The 15,966-nt window shown below is 40.6% G+C and overlaps 1 protein-coding gene across 1 annotated transcript in view; it reads right to left on the bottom strand.

Moving 5' to 3' along the window:
- Window positions 1-15,966, bottom strand: part of LOC126060313 (acyl-coenzyme A oxidase-like protein) — a 184,625-nt gene that overhangs the window by 10,718 nt on the left and 157,941 nt on the right. Inside the window, 1 exon segment of the mRNA XM_049856378.1 lies at window positions 12,851-12,970. Coding sequence (XP_049712335.1) covers window positions 12,851-12,970 — 120 coding nt within the window.

Genomic DNA, 15,966 nt, shown 5'->3' with positions numbered 1-15,966 from the left:
AGATGGCGGACAGAGGAGGCATGCCTGGCCTCCACCTTGTGGGAATCAGCCTTCTGCTGTTGATCTTGATTCTCCTTCTCCTTGTGAAGGTAGAGGAGGTCAGATGCTATGCCCACACCGTTTTTACATTGACGAAACCCTCTGAAGTTGGAGGTTAAAAACGGAGACCGTGGCTAGAGGTGTTCTCCATACCTTGATTGTTCTCCATCAACTGAGTGAGCCTGCTATCCAATGACATGATTATATGATTTTCCTCCTTTCTGCTGCTAATATGGTGAATTACGTAGATTGATTTTCAAATGTTAAACCAACCTCACATTAGCAGCATAAACCCCGATTGGTCATTGCGTATTACCACTTTTATATTTTACTGTACATAATCTGCTAATATTTTGTTGAGGATTTTCAAGTTTATGTTCATAACAGATATTGGTCTCATAACATCTTTGTTTTTTTGTGTCAGGGCAATGCTGATAAAATGAGTTGGAAATTTTCCCCTTCTTTATTTTCAAAAAGAGTTTGTAAAAATTGGTGTGTTTTCTTTCTTAAATATTTGATATAATTCAACAGTAAAGCCAGATAAAGCCATCTAGATTTTTTATTTCTTTGTGAGTCACTTTCGTAATACATATCTTTCAAGAAATGCGTCCATTTCATATATGTTGTCAAATTCATTGTGAATACATTGACATTACATCAGTCACAATAATATTTAACTATTTTATCCTTCCAATGTCTATAGCAATGTCCCTGCTTACATTTCAGAAACTACTAATCTGTGTTCTTTCTCTCTCTCTTTTTGCTTGTTTCTTGATCAATCTACATAAAGGTTTGTCAATTTTATCTATTTTTTGAGAACTAAAGCAGTTTTGGCCTATTATTTCTCTATTCTTTGTTTTTTATTTCACTGGTTTTTGTTCCCTTTTTTATTATTCCTTCTTCTTACTTTGGGTTTAATTTGTTCTTTTTCTAGCTTCTTAAGATGAAAATTCAGATCACCCATTTTGGACCCTTCTTTTTTCCTAATATAAGCATTTAAAAGTATAAATTTTCCTCTAAGGACTATTTTGGCAGCATGCCACACATTTTGACATGTTGTGTTTCATTTTAATTCAGTTCAAAATATTTTCTGATTTCCCTTGTGATTTCTTCTTTAACCAATGGATTATGTATGTTGTTTAATTTCCTTATATTTGGAGACCTGTGTGCCTTATACCATTTTAGTTGGTCATTTCCTTCAATACTACCTACTTTTGAATTTAGTTGAATTTGTGTGTGTGTGTGTGTGTGTGCGCGCGTGCGCACGCGCGTGTGTGTGGTGAAGCATCTTGATTTACCTCTGCTTTCCTTTTGTGTGTATATTTTAAGATATTTTCTTTGTGGTTATCATGGGGATTACATTTATCATCCTAAATTGATAGCAACTTAGTTTAAATTGATAGCAACTTAACCTTAATAACATACAAAAACCCTGCTCCTACACTGGTCTCCCATTTATGTTGCTGTTGTCACAGATTACATCATTATACATTATGTACCCAAAAACATAAATTTATATTTAGTTTTTTATCCATTTGTCTTTTAAATCACGTGGGACAAAACAAGCAGAGTTGTTGTTGTTGTTGCTAGGTGCTGTCGAGTCGGTTATCACTCATAGTGACCCTATGTACAAAAGAACAAAACACTGCCTGGCCCCAAACCATCCTCATGATTGTTGTTATGCTTGAGCCCATTGTTGCAGCCACTGTGTCAGTCCATCTTGTTGAGGGTTTTCCTTTTTCACTGACCCTCCACTTTACCAAGCATGATGTCCTTCTTCAGGGACTGGTCCCTCCTGATAACATGTCCAAAGTACGTGACACGAAGTCTTATCATTCTCCCACTAAGGAGCATTCTGGCTGTACTTCTTCCAAGATAGATTTGTTCATTCTTTTGCCAGTCCATGGTGTATTCAATATTCTTCGCCAACACCACAGCTCAAAGGTGTCAATTGTTCTTCAGTCTTCCTTTATTCACTGTCCAGCTTTTGCGTGCATATGAGGCAATTAAAAACACCACGGCTGGATCAGGGCATGTCAGTCCTCAAAGTCGCATCTTTGCTTTTTAACACTTTAAAGAGGTCTTTTGCAGCAGATTTGTCCAATGCGATGTGTCATTTGATTTCTTGATTGTTGCTTCCATGGATGTTGACCATGGATCCAAGGAAAATGAAATCCTTGACAACTTCAATCTTTTCTCCATTTATCATGATGTGGCTTACTGACCCAGTTGTGAGGATTTTTGTTTTCTTTATGTTGAGGTGTAATCCATACTGAAGGCTGCGGCCTTTGATCTTCATCAGTAAGTGTTTAAAGTCCTCTTCACTTTCATGCAAGCAAGGTTATGTCATCTGCATAACGCAGGTTGTTAATGAGTCTTCCTCCAATCCTGATGCCCATTCTTCTTCATAAAGTCCAGCTTCTTGGATTATTTGCTCAGCATACAGACTGAATAAATATGGTGAAAGGTACCACCCTGATGCACACCTTTCCTGACTTTAAACCACGCAGTACCCCCTTGTTCTGTTCAAATGACTGCCTCTTGATCTATGTACAGGTTCCTCATGAGTACAACTAAGTGTTCTGGAATTACCATTCTTCACAACGTTATCCATAATTTGTTATGACCCACAGAGTCAAATGCCTTTGCATAGTCAACAAAACACACGTAAGCATCTTTCTCTTATTCTCTGCTTTCAGCCAAGGTCCGCCTGACATCAGCAATGATATGCCTGGTTCTATATCCTCTTCTGAATTCGGCTTGAATTTCTGGCAGTTCCCTGTCGATATACTGCTGCAACTGCTTTTGAATGATCTTTAGCAATATTTTACCTGCATGTAATATTAACGATATCATTTGATAATTCCCACATTCAGTTGGATCACCTTTGCTCAGAATACACGTAAATATGGATCTCCTCCAGTCAGTTGCCCAGGTAGCTGTCTTCCAAATTTCTTGGCATAGATGAGTGAGCACTTCCAGCGTGCCATCCATTTGTTGAAACATCTCAAAGGGTATTCTGTCAATTCCTGGAGCCTTGTTTTTTACCAGTGTCTTCAGTACATCTTGGACTTCTTCCTTCAGTACTATTGGTTCTTTATCATATGGTACTTCCTGAAATGGTTGAACATCAACCAATTTTTTTTGGTATAATGACTCTGTGTATTCCTCCCATCTTCTTTTGATGCTTCCTGTGTCATATAATATTCTTCCCAGTAGAATCCATCACTGCTGCAACTCAAGGTTTGAATTTTTTCTTCATTTATTTCAGCTTGAGAAATGTTCTTCCTTTTTTTTTTTTAAGTCCAGATCTTTGCATGTCATTATAATACTTTACTTTGCCTTCTCGAGCTGCCCTTTGAAATCTTCTGTTCAGCTTTTTTACTTCATCATTTCTTCCATGCTTTAGCTACTCACATTCAAGAGCAATTTTCAGTCTCTTCTGACACCCATTTTGGTCTTTACTTTCTTTCCTGTCCCTTCACCAAAGAAGACATTCAGGCAGCTAATAGATACATGAGGAAATACGACCATTAGCCATCAGAGAAATGCAAATCAAAACTGCAATGAGATACCATCTCACTCCAACAAGGCTGACGTTAATCAAAAAAACACAAAATAATAAATGTTGGAGAGGTTGTAGAGAGACTGGAACACTTACACACTGCTGGTGGGAATGTAAAATGGTACAAGCACTTTGGTAATGGATTTGGCGCTTCCTTAAAAAGCTAGAAATAGAACTACCATACGAGCCAGCAATCCCACTCCTCAGAATAAACCCTAGAGAAATAAGAGCCTTTACAAGAACAGATGTATGTATACCCATGTTCACCCTAGCACTGCTTACAATAGCAAAAAGGTGGAAGCAACCAAGGTGGCCATCAACAGATGAATGGATAAATTACGGTATATTAACACAACGGAATACTACGCATCAATAAAGAACAATTATGAGTCTGTGAAACATTTCATAACATGGAGGAATCTGGAAGGCATTATGCTGAATGAAATTAGTTGCAAAAGGACAAATACTTTATGAGATCACTATTACAAGCACTCAAGAAATAGTTTAAACACAGAAGAAAATATTCTTTGATGGTTACAAGGGTGGGGAGGGAGGGAGGGAGGGAGAGGGTATTCACTAATTAGATAGCAGACAAGAACTATTTTGGGTGAAGGAAAAGACAGCATACAATACAGGAGAGGTCGACACAACTGAATTAAACCAAAGGCAAAGAAGTTTCCTGAATAAACCAAATGCTTCAGGCCAGAGTAGCAGAGGCGGGGGGGGGGGGGGCGCGGTCTGGGAACCATGGTTTCAGGGGACATCTAAGTCAACTGGCATAACAAAATTTATTAAGAAAACATTCTGCATCCCACTTTGATGAGTGGCGTCTGGGGTCTTAAACGCTACCAAGTGGCAATCTAAGATGCATCAATTGGTCTCAAACCACCTGGAGCAAAGGAGAATAAAGAACACCAAAGACGCAAGGTAATTATGAGCCCAAGAGACAGAAATAAAAAAAAAAGGGCCACATAAATCAAAGACTACATAAGCCTGAGACCAGAAGAACTAGATGGCACCTGGCTACAACCGATGTCTGTCCTGACAGGGAACACAACAGAGAATCACTGATGGAGCAGGAAAGCAGTGGGATGCAGACCTCAAATTCTGATAAAAAGACCAGACTTAATGGTCTGACCAAGACTGAAAGTCATGGTTCCCAGACCTCGTGTTAGTCCAAGACCAGAACCATTCCCAAAGCCAACTCTTCAGACAGGGATTGGACTGGACTATAAGATAGAAAATGATACTGGTGAGGAGTGAGCTTCTTGGCTCAAGTAGGCACATGAGACTATGCGGGCAGCTACCGTCTAGAGGGGAGATGAGAAGGCAGAAGGGGACAGAAGTTGGCTGAATGGACATGGCGAATACATTGTGGAGAGAAGGAGTATGCTGTCTCACTGGGGGAGAGCAACTAGGAGTACATAGCAAGGTGTATATAAATTTTTGTATGAGAGACTGACTTGATGTGCAAATTTTCACTTAAAGCACAATAAAAATAAAAATCTGCTGCTGAGAACCTCTAGTCGAATTTTCATTTCAATTATTGTACTCTTCAGCTCTAATATTTCTATTTGGTTCCTTTTTATAATTTCTCTTTATTGATATTCTTGTTTTTTTCATGAATCATTTCCCTGATTTCCTACAGTTCTTCGTTTTTCCTTCAGTTTTTTGAGAATATTTAATACTACTGTTTTAAAGTCTTTGTCTAGCAAGTCTGTTACCTACCCCCACCTCAGGATAGCTTCTGTCACTTAGTTTTATTCTTGAACGGACTATACTTTCCTATTTCTTTGTATACCTTGTGGTTTTCTTGTTGTTGTTGTTGTTGTCATCGTTGTTATTCTTGAAGCCAGGGCGTTTGAATAGTGAGTATAATGTAGTGACTGTGGAATTCAGATTCTCCTTCTTCCTCTGGCTTTGCTTTTTTTTTAATAATTGTTGAAGGCTATATAATAATAGTCTCTCTGTTTAGTAACTTTCCCGACGTGTAGGTACTTAGGTCTCTGTAACTTGGGCTCTACTAGTGTTTTCACAAAGATTTCCTTGAATGCCAGAAAAAAGTAAAACTAAAACCTCTCCCCAACTTTGAAAATTGTCTCTTTGCTGAATCCCTCCTTCAGCAGTTAGCCCAGATTGCTCCAAGCCTAGGCATTAGCCTGAGGTGAACATCTAAGTTCTTGCCAGGTAATGTCTGAGCATGTGTCTTTCCCTGGCCATGTGTGTGGCTATCTCAATTCTCCCATATACATGGTATTTCTGAAAGCCTTAATTTCCAAAAGAAACTCTCTCCCTGGCTTCTCCTTCAAGTCTTTATGTACCTTCTATTCCTTAATGGCACTCTCTAACCCCAGGTGGCTACAAGCAGTTACAGCCTTCCAGTATTACTTGCTGCCCCTCCACCCTGCATGAACTCTGAGACAGACCAAACAGAGACAAAGACTTTGCTTTAGTCCTTCATGCATCCCCTGATAGGTTAGAACAGACACACACAATAATTTGCTAATAAAGTCTGCTCTGCTCCTTCTAGAACAAGAGACCAGACTCTCTCTGGGAATGTGGGCCACCATTGCCACTTGAAAATGGCCATAGTGATCTGGGGAGAGAGGTGGGACATAGCATATAGAAAAACAAAGCTTTCCTACCACTTTATTGTTGTTAGGTACCATCCAGTCAGTTGCAACTCATAGTGACCCTATGCGTGACAGAATAAAACATTGCCCAGTCCTGCGCCATCCTCACAATCATTATGCTTGAGCCTACTGTTGCAGCCACTGTGCCAGTCCATCTCACTGAGAGTCTTCCTCTTTCACTGACCCTCTACTTTACCAAGCATTATGTCCTTCTCCAGGGACCGATCCTCCTGATAACATGTCTGAAGTATGTGAGACGTAGTCATGCCATCCTTGCTTCTAAGGAGCAATCTGCCTGACCTCTTCCAAGACAGATTTGTTCGTTCTTTTGGCAGTATACAGTATATTCAATATTCTTCACCAGCACCACTCTTGACAGGCATCAATTCTTCCTCACCTTCGTTATTCATCGTCCAGCTGCTGCGCGCATATGAGGCGACTGAAAACACCATGGCTTGGGTCAGGCGTACCTTAGTCTTCAAGGTGACATCTTTGCTTTTTAACACTTTAAAGAGGTCTTTTCCTACCATTTAGATGGCGCCTTTTTCTTGATTCAGCTTTTTCTTAGTTTCTGTAACCCACTGACTGGTTTCCAGCATTCTGGCAAAGTTGGTTCTGCCAGTTTCTGCTCATTTGTTTTGTTTTGTTTTTTGGTGTTTTGTGAGGGAAGAAGAGTGTGCAGCTGCTCACACTGCCATCTTGCTCTGGATTCCAAGACAATTTTGAAGAAAAATAGACTTAGATGATTCACACAATCTGATTATTTTTGTAACATAAAAAATTGCCTGCTTAAAATTTACAGTTCTTTTAAGTATATTCACAGAGTTCTGCAATCATCCCCATTACCTAATTTTACAGCATTTTCATCATCCCCCAAAAAAACTCCATACCCATTGTTAATCGCTCCTCCTTCCCCTCAGCCCCGGCAACTACTTTCCATCTCTATGAATCTGCCTATTTGGGACATTCTATACAAATGGAATCATACAGTATGTGAGCTTCTTTAACTTAGCTTGTTTTCAAGTTTCATCCATGTTGTAGCAATCTTTTTATTGTTGAATAGTGTTCCCTGTATGCACGTACTACATTTTTTTACCCACTCATCAGCTGATGGACATTTGTGTTGTTTCTGATTTGGGCTATTATGACTTATGCTGCTATGAGCATTCATGTACAAGCTTCTGTGTGGACACATGCTTTCATTTCTCTTGGGTGGATACCAAGAAGTAGAGTTGCTGGGTCACACGGCAAGTTTATGAAGAATTAACAAAATATTTTCCAAAATGGCCGCACCGCTTTACCGTTCCACCAGCAATGGATGAGTTGCAATTTCTTCACATCCTTACTGATATCTTCTGTTTATTTATTTTTATTATAGCCATTCTGTTGTTGCTAGGTGCCGTCCAGTCAGTTCTGACTCACAGTGACCTTATGTGCCAACCACACAACCATTGTTATGTCTGAGCCCATACCGCAGCCACTGTGTCAAACCATCTCATTGAGGGTCTTCCTCTTTTTCACTGACCCTCTACTTTACGAAGTATGATATCCTTCTCCAGGGACTGATCCAGGGTCTGATAACATGTCCAAAGTACTTGAGACATAGTCTCGCCATCCTCGCTTCTAAGAGGCATTCTGCTTGTACTTCTTCCAAGACAGACTTGTTTGTTCTTTTGGCAGTCCACGGTATATTCAATATTCTTTGCCAACACCATAATTCAAAGGCATCGATTCTTCTTCGCTCTTCCCTTAGTCATTGTTCAGCTTTATCATGCATACGAGGCGACTGAAAACACCATGGCTTGGCTTCAAGGTGGTACATTTTCCAGCAGATTTGCCCAATGTGATGTGTCATTTCTTGACTGAGGCTTCCATGGGTGCTGACCGTGGGTCCAAGTAAAGTAGCTATTCTAGTGGATGTGAAATGATATTTCATTATACTTTGATTTGTCTTTCCCTAATGAATAATGATGCTGAGCATTTTTTCACGTGCTTATTGGCCATTTGTATATCTTCTGTGGAGAAATACCCATTAACATACTTTGAACATTTTTTAATTGAGTTATTTGTCATTTTATTGTTGAATTTATAAGAGTTCTTTATATATCTTGAATTGTTGTTGTTAGCTATGTTGAGTCAGCCCCCAACTCATGGCAACCCCATGCACAAGGGGATGAAATGCTGCCCAATCCTATGCCATCCCCACGATCAGTTGTGGGTTGAATCACTGTGATCCATAGAGTTTTTACCAGCTGATTTTTGGAAGTAGATGGCCAGGCCTTTCTTCCTTGTCTATCTTAGTCTCACAGCTCTGCTGAAACCTATTCAGCATCATAGCAACACACAAGCCTCCACACAGAGCATGGTGGCCGCACACACGGTGCACTGGCTGGTAATTAAACCTGGGTCTCCTGCAATGAAGGCAAGAATTCTACCGTTTAATCACTACTGTCCTCTATATCTTGAATAACCAGTAAAACCAGTTGCCATCAAGTCAACTCCACCTCATGGTGGCCACCACCCCCACCCATGTGCAGAGTAGAACTGTGCTCCAGAGGATTTTCAAGGCTGTAACCTTTCAGCCTTTTTGTTTGTTTTTAACCTTTCAGATGCACATCACCAAGCCTTTCTTCCAAGGTATTCTGAATAAAGTCCTAATCAGATAAATGATTTGCAAATATTTTCTCCCATTCTGTGAGCTATCTTCACAACAGTACCCACTACTTTTTCTTTTGTCACTTGTGCTTTTGGTGTTATCGCTAAGAAATCACTGCCTAGCCCAAGGTCACAAACATTCACCCCTATGTTTTCTTCTAAGAGTTTTTCTTATGTTAGCTCTTACATTTAGGCTTATGATTCATTTCAAGTTAAATTTTATATGTGGTGTGAGGTAGGGATCCAACTTTATTATTTTGTATGTGGATATTCAGTTGTTCCAGCACCACTTCCCTCACTGAATTACCTTGGCACTCTTGTTAGAAATAAAGGAACCAGGAACATAAGGGCTCACCTGTGTACACCCGATTCTGTTACATTGATCCACAGAGCTATCTTTATGCCAGTGCCAGTACCACTGTCTGGATTACTATAGTAAATTTTCTAACTGGGAAGTATTCTCCAACTTTGTCCTTTTTTTTTTTAAGATTGTTTTGGTTATTCTGGGTTCTTTGCATTTCCATGTGAATTTTACTGTTGACTTGTCAATTTCTGGGGGAAAAAAAGGCAGCAGGGATTTTGATAGAGATTACAGTGAATCTGTAGATCATTTAGGGATAGCACTGCCATCTTAACAATATTAAGTTTTCCAATTCATGAATACAGATTGTTAAATTTATTCTTGAGTATTTTATTTTTTGATGCTGTTGTAAATGGAATTTTTCTTAATTTCATTTTTTGATTGTTCATTGCCAGTGTACAAAAACACAACTGACTTTTGTATGTCGATCTTGTATACTGCAAACTTACTGAACTCATGTATTATTTCTAATAGTTTTCAGTGCATTCCTTAGAACTTGCCACGTACAAAATCATATCATCTGCAAACAGAGATAGTTTTGCTTTTTCCTTCCCAATTTGATGCCTTTTATTTCTTTTACTTGTTTGATTTCCCTAGCTAGAACTTCCAGCACTATACTGAATAGAAGTGATGACAGCAGACATCCTTGTCATTTTCCTGATCTTGTGGGAATGCATCTGGTCTTTCATCATTATGTGTGATGTTATCTGTGGGTCTTTTTGTAGATGACTGTTATCAGGTTGAGGAAGTTCCCCTATAGTCTTAGTATGTTGAGTGTTTTTATCATGAAAGGGTGTTGAATTCTGTTAAATGCTCTTGCCACATCTTTTGAGATGATCATGTGGGCTTTTGTCATTTATTTTCTTAATCTGGTGTGTTACATTGATTGATTCTGGGATGTTAAGATAACTTTGTATTCCTGGGATAAATCTCACTCAGTCGTGGTGTGTAATCCTTTTATGTGTTGCTGGATTCAGTGTGCTAGTATTTTGTTGAGCAGTTTTACATCTATATTTGTAAGTGACATTGGTCTGTAATTTTCTTTTGATGTTTTTATCAAGTTTTGGTATCCAGTAATACTGGTCTCATGTAATAAGTCAGGAACTGTGCCCTCCTCTTCTATGTTTTAGAAGAATTTGTTTGGATTGATACTAAATCTTCTGTAAATTTTTTGTAGAATTTGCCAATAAAGCCACCTGGACCTGGGCTTTTCCTCATGGGAAGTTTTTAAATTACTAACTCAATCTCTTTATTTGGTCTAGTAATATTTTCTATTTTTCCTTGAGTCATTTTTTATTGCGTGTGTCTTTCTAGGACCTTGTCCACTTCATTTAGGGTATCTAACTTGTTGGCATACTCTTGTCCTTGGTATTTCCTTATATTTCTTTTTACTTCTGTAAGGTCAATGTCACTACCACATTTAAGACTTATTTTTTTTTATAAAGCTAGTTATTAAGATGTCTTAGAAAGGACACAGAAGGCACTAACCATAAAAGGAAAAAATTGATAAATCAGACTTCCTATTAAATTTTTCTGCTCATCAAATGACACTAGTAAGAAAATAAATGCACAAGACCCAGAATGGAAGAAAATATTGTAGTAAGTACATATCACAAAGAATTTGTATTTAGAACACATAAAAAAACCTAATAATTCAATACTAAAAATAAAAACAACCCAGCTTAGAAAAATATGCGAGGGACTTAAACAGAACCTTCACAAAAGAAGATATACAAATGGCCAATAACCACGTGAAAATGTTTTCAATATCATTACCAAAAAGCAAACCCATTGCCATCGAGTGGATTCCAATTCACAGCGACTGTATAGGACAGAACAGAACTCCCCTTAGGGTTTCCAAGGAGCGGCTGGTGGATCCCAACAGCTGGACTTTTGTTTAGCAGCCAAGCTCTTTACCACTGCACCACCAGGGCTCCTTCAACATCATTTTAAAAAAAGCTACCAGGTAAATGTGAATTAAAACCAAATGAAATACCACTTCATACCACTAGTCTGGATAAAATTTAGGAAATGATGAAACTAATGTTGGTCAAGATGTGGAACAAGTGGAATGTGCATAATGCTAGAAGGAGTGTAAAATGGGTGTAAGATAGTAATACCTCTCTGAAAAACTAGCAGTTTCTGATAAAGTTAAGCATACTCAATGACCCAGCAATTTCTAAGTATTTACCTGAAGAGAAAGAAAAAGCTTTGTATAAGAACATCACTGCAGCTTACTCATAACAGATAAAAGCCTGGAAACAACCCAAATGTCCATCAGTGGGAGAATGGATTCACAGATTATGGCTTATCCACTGAAAGTTGTGGCTCAATAATAAAAATTAACAAACTACCAACAACACTTAAAAATATCAAGACTACGCTCAATGAGATAAACTGGACAATGTATTATTCCATTTATATGAGGTTCAAGAACAGGAAAAGCTAAGCTGTAGGGACAGAAATCAGAAAAGTGGTTTTCTCTGCTGTGGTGGTAAGCAGGGAGCTGACCAAAAGGAGACCTGAGGAAACTTTCTGGGATGATGGAAAAGTTCTATATTTGGTCTGAGTGCTGGTTACACAGGCGTGTATATCTTTCACTGAACTATACACTAAAATCTGGGCATTTTACTGTATGCAAATTAAACATCAGTGAAAAATATCCAAAAACAATTTAAGTTACAGATGTTGCATGCAGTGATTTAAATTTTCTTCCAGATGGCTTGGATCGACCTGAGTGCTGTGACCTGAAGCTCAGTCAACAGGACTCACCGTAAGTGTACCCTAGGATACTGGGCCCAAGAAGAGCAGAGGTGCGTCCACCCAGCCCACCCACTCAGCCAGGCCAGCAGCAGGCCGTGGTCCCACAAGTCAGCAGCACACCAGATACGGCAGTTGCTCTGATTACCTTGTTTTTATAAACCCTGTCCCTACTTTGCCCATCAGTGTGGTCAATTTCACACACGTCAATTGTAAATTATTCATAAATTATTGTAGGTACCTCTGAGAAGCAGGATGGCCTACTATAGGGAAGAACACAGGATAAGGGTCCAAGTTTGGAGTTCTATTCCCCGTCAACCCACTCCCAGGCCCTGTGATCCCCAAGCCCCCAAGGTTCTTATCTTCAGAATGCAGTGGTGAGGTAACATGATACAAAACTGCCCAGGCACCTCCAAGGGCTTTGAGGAGCAACAGCTGAGAGGACACGGACAAAGCTTGCAGGCGAATGCACGGCTCCACAGGAATCCACAGAACTGTTCCTGCTGCTCGATTCAATATCCCACACCACAGCCTGCTATTTGAAAACTTCACTGTAAGCGAGAACCTTCATCAGAAGGCAAAGAAAACTGAAATGTTAACTGTTCAAGTCTGTATTTACTTTAAGAAATACTGGGGAAACACTGGTTTGAGTCTTCTCAAATTCTTTATGGATTCCATTTACCTGGATATGTGGACAATCAAAATTAGGCCATCACTTTTAACCAGGGCATCTGATTTTAACCACCGACTGCCCCACTCATGGTTAGAAAATGAAGCCCGTAGCTGCTTCTGGTTTCCATTCCTTACGTCAGTTCACCACATCATGAGCCATCTCACCTGCTAACTGAGGAGGTCAGGGCCAAGGCCGTGGCCAGGCGAGGCATCAGCCTAAGTGTCTGTGTTTGTTGTTCAATGACCTTGACTTCTTCCTTGGCTTTGGGCCCAAACTGCCTCCTGCTGGAAAGAGTCAAGAAAACACATTTTTTACCGAAATCCAATAGGCAACTGTATATTCAGAGCTAAAAGTGTCAAGCAGCCATTTGCCTTTTCAACGCTTCAAAATATAGAATATCTGAGTCTCCTAAAAGATGGTTACAATAAGATGTCAAGAATTTCTGAAGATAGTCCAAAGGAAGGCTTTTTAGCTCTTCTAGAAATTAACCTTTCCATTGCAGACTTTTTTTAAAGCAGAATATCCATTTCATACAGAGTAATTTTTACTCCTTAGCATTTACATGGCATTTTATAGTTGCAAGTGCCCTCTGGTAATTAATTACTCAGCTTTCCTAAGTTTGTGATAGAATTAATAGGACAGGAGTGGTATCCTAGAACATATTTCAAAAGGACATTCTCAACCAGGAGGGCGACGTTAACCCTGCTGCTCCTGTCAGATTCACATGGGGGTCATTACTCTCTGCCCCTCAAAAGTGCTGTGAGCACAAGCTTGTTCTGCTAAGAGCACAGACCTCTCCCGGGCACAACCACAAATGGGTGTTCAAGGAACACCCTACAGCACTCTGCCCTTCGTCTATACCCTTCCCATCATCCCAGCGTTCACCAACCACAGTAGGGCCTGGCGCCAAGTGAGAGGCTTGATGGTCTGTGGGGAAATCTCAGCTTTTGCTGGATTGCTGTGAAACAGATAAGAAAATCACAGGCCCGATAATGACATCATCACAGCATTAGGTCATTTTCAAATTCAATTTGTCCCCACTCTCTTAATTTTCATTTTTAAATGTTGTGATTATTTTTGGTTTGCTTGTCAGTTGTGGTTGAGTCAGCGACCTTCTCCATAGCAAAACAAGACGTTGCCCAGTTCTGCACCATCTTCATGGTCGTTGGTATGTTTCCGTCCATTGTTGTGGCTGGTGTGTCAATCCATCTCACTGAGGGTTTCACTCATTCTCCTTGGTCTTCTACTTTACCAAACGTGATGCCCTTTTCTAACAATTAGTCTTTCCTGATGAAGCGTCCAAAGTAAGCAAGTCAAAGTCTTGCCACCTTCTTTACTAAGAAAAATCCTGGTTATATTTCTTCTAAGATCTATTTGTTCATTCTTCTGGCCGTTGACAGTATATTCAATATTTTAAGTTTCTTATAAAGTTAAACACACCCCATGACCCAGCAATCTCTAAGTATTTACGCTAAGAGAAATGAAAGACTTGTATGAGAATATTCACTGCAGCTTATTTGTAATAGCTGAAAGCCTGGAAACAGTCCAAATGTCCACCAGTGGACACCACAGTCCAACACCATAGTTCAAACGCATCAATTCTTCTTCTGTCTTCATTTTTCATATCCAGCTTTCACATGCATATGAGGTGATTGAGAAGACCAGGGTTTGGGTCAGGGGTACCTTAGTCATCAAAGTGACATCTTCGTTTTTAAAACTTTAAAGACTTTACAGAAATAATCTGAATTCCCCACCTTTCTTGAAAAATCAGAAGCTGTCATAACCCTGGACCCCACTCCTGTGATGTGACAGTCCACTGGAGCTCAGAGGCCCCTGACCCCATCGGTCAGGGCACAGCTGTCCGTCCCTACAGGCCCAGGAGTACCTCCACTTGCTGGCATTACCTCCTGGCCCCTGGAGGCACTGAGTGTCCAATCCCTCACAGAGTGGATTTCTTTTCTTTTTTTGTTTAATCCAGAATACATTCACGTCAGCATTCTAACTTGTTAACTCAGTTCTCGGAATATGATATATGGCCAAGCACAGACATTCTACATAAGTCAATGAATTTACTGGGAGAATTAATTTCTCTGGCAAGCTTGTTGTTATTGTTAGGTACCATAGAGTTGGTTCCGACTCACAGCGACACTATACACAACAGAACGAAACACTGCCTGGTCTTGCGCCATCTTTACAATCGTTGTTATGCTTGAGCCCACTGTTGCAGCCTCTGTGTCATTCCACCTCGTTGAGGGTCTTCCTCTTTTCTGCTGACCCTGTACTTTGCCAAGCATGATGTCCTTCTCCAGGGACTGATCCCTCCTGACAACATCTCCAAAGTATGTAAGATGCAATCTCGCCATCCTTGCTTCTAAGGAGCATTCTGGTTGTACTTCTTCCAAGACAGATTTGTTCCTTCTTTTGGCAGTCCACGGTCTATTCAATATTCTTCACCAACACCACAATTCAAAGGTGTCAGTTCTGGCCAGCTTATACAGAATAAAATCCAAACGCCTCAGCTCGGCATTTAAGGGACCAATCTGGCCTCCCTTGAGCTTACCAACTGCTTCTCCTACTAAGCCCCTGCAGGTCTCCAGTAAACCCTGATGGCCCTCTACTTCCCCACCCTGGGCTTCTGTCCAAGCAGCCAGCTCAGCCCTCACTGCCCCACACCAATAGGGCTCAGCTGATTTCCCCTCCTCCGCTGAGGCCTGCTGATCCTTCCCTCTTCAGCAGCCCCTTCAAAACAAAACAAAATCAATCAAAGCAGGAAGCCGCCTCTCCTCAGATATCCTGAGCATCTCATCTGCTGTTCCTCTCCTGGGGCCCAGCACTCCCCTCCAGACTGCTGTGCCATGCCCGTCCTTTCCCTCTGGACTCACAGAGGGCCTGCCTACTCTGTGTGCCCAACCTGGCCTGTGTGAGTGCTCAGGACAGACTGAAGGCAGGATGACCCCACTTCTTCTCGGAATGCTGGCTTCTTACTAGGTGTTCTCAAGGAAAGCCCAGCTGGTGAACACTGGAGTGCTGGGTGTGAGCTAGCGAGATGGTCATGACAGGGATGGAGGAAGCAAATAAGAGGAAGAATCCAGCCTCCACTTATGCTCCACAGCGCCCTCACTGCCAGCTATTTTGTCGCGAGGGAACATGGGTGAGTCGAGACAGTGGCCCCACCCTCCCGCACTCCATCCTTCCCTCCCTCTATCGCAAGATGCTTACAGTCCCCAGAGCATTGAGCAGGGAGGTTCCTGCTGGCTTCTCACCCATCAGATCCTCTCTC

This window comes from Elephas maximus, chromosome 17, assembly GCF_024166365.1.
Source record: "Elephas maximus indicus isolate mEleMax1 chromosome 17, mEleMax1 primary haplotype, whole genome shotgun sequence".
Lineage (NCBI taxonomy): Eukaryota > Metazoa > Chordata > Mammalia > Proboscidea > Elephantidae > Elephas > Elephas maximus.
This window is presented reverse-complemented; position numbering and strand designations above follow the sequence as displayed.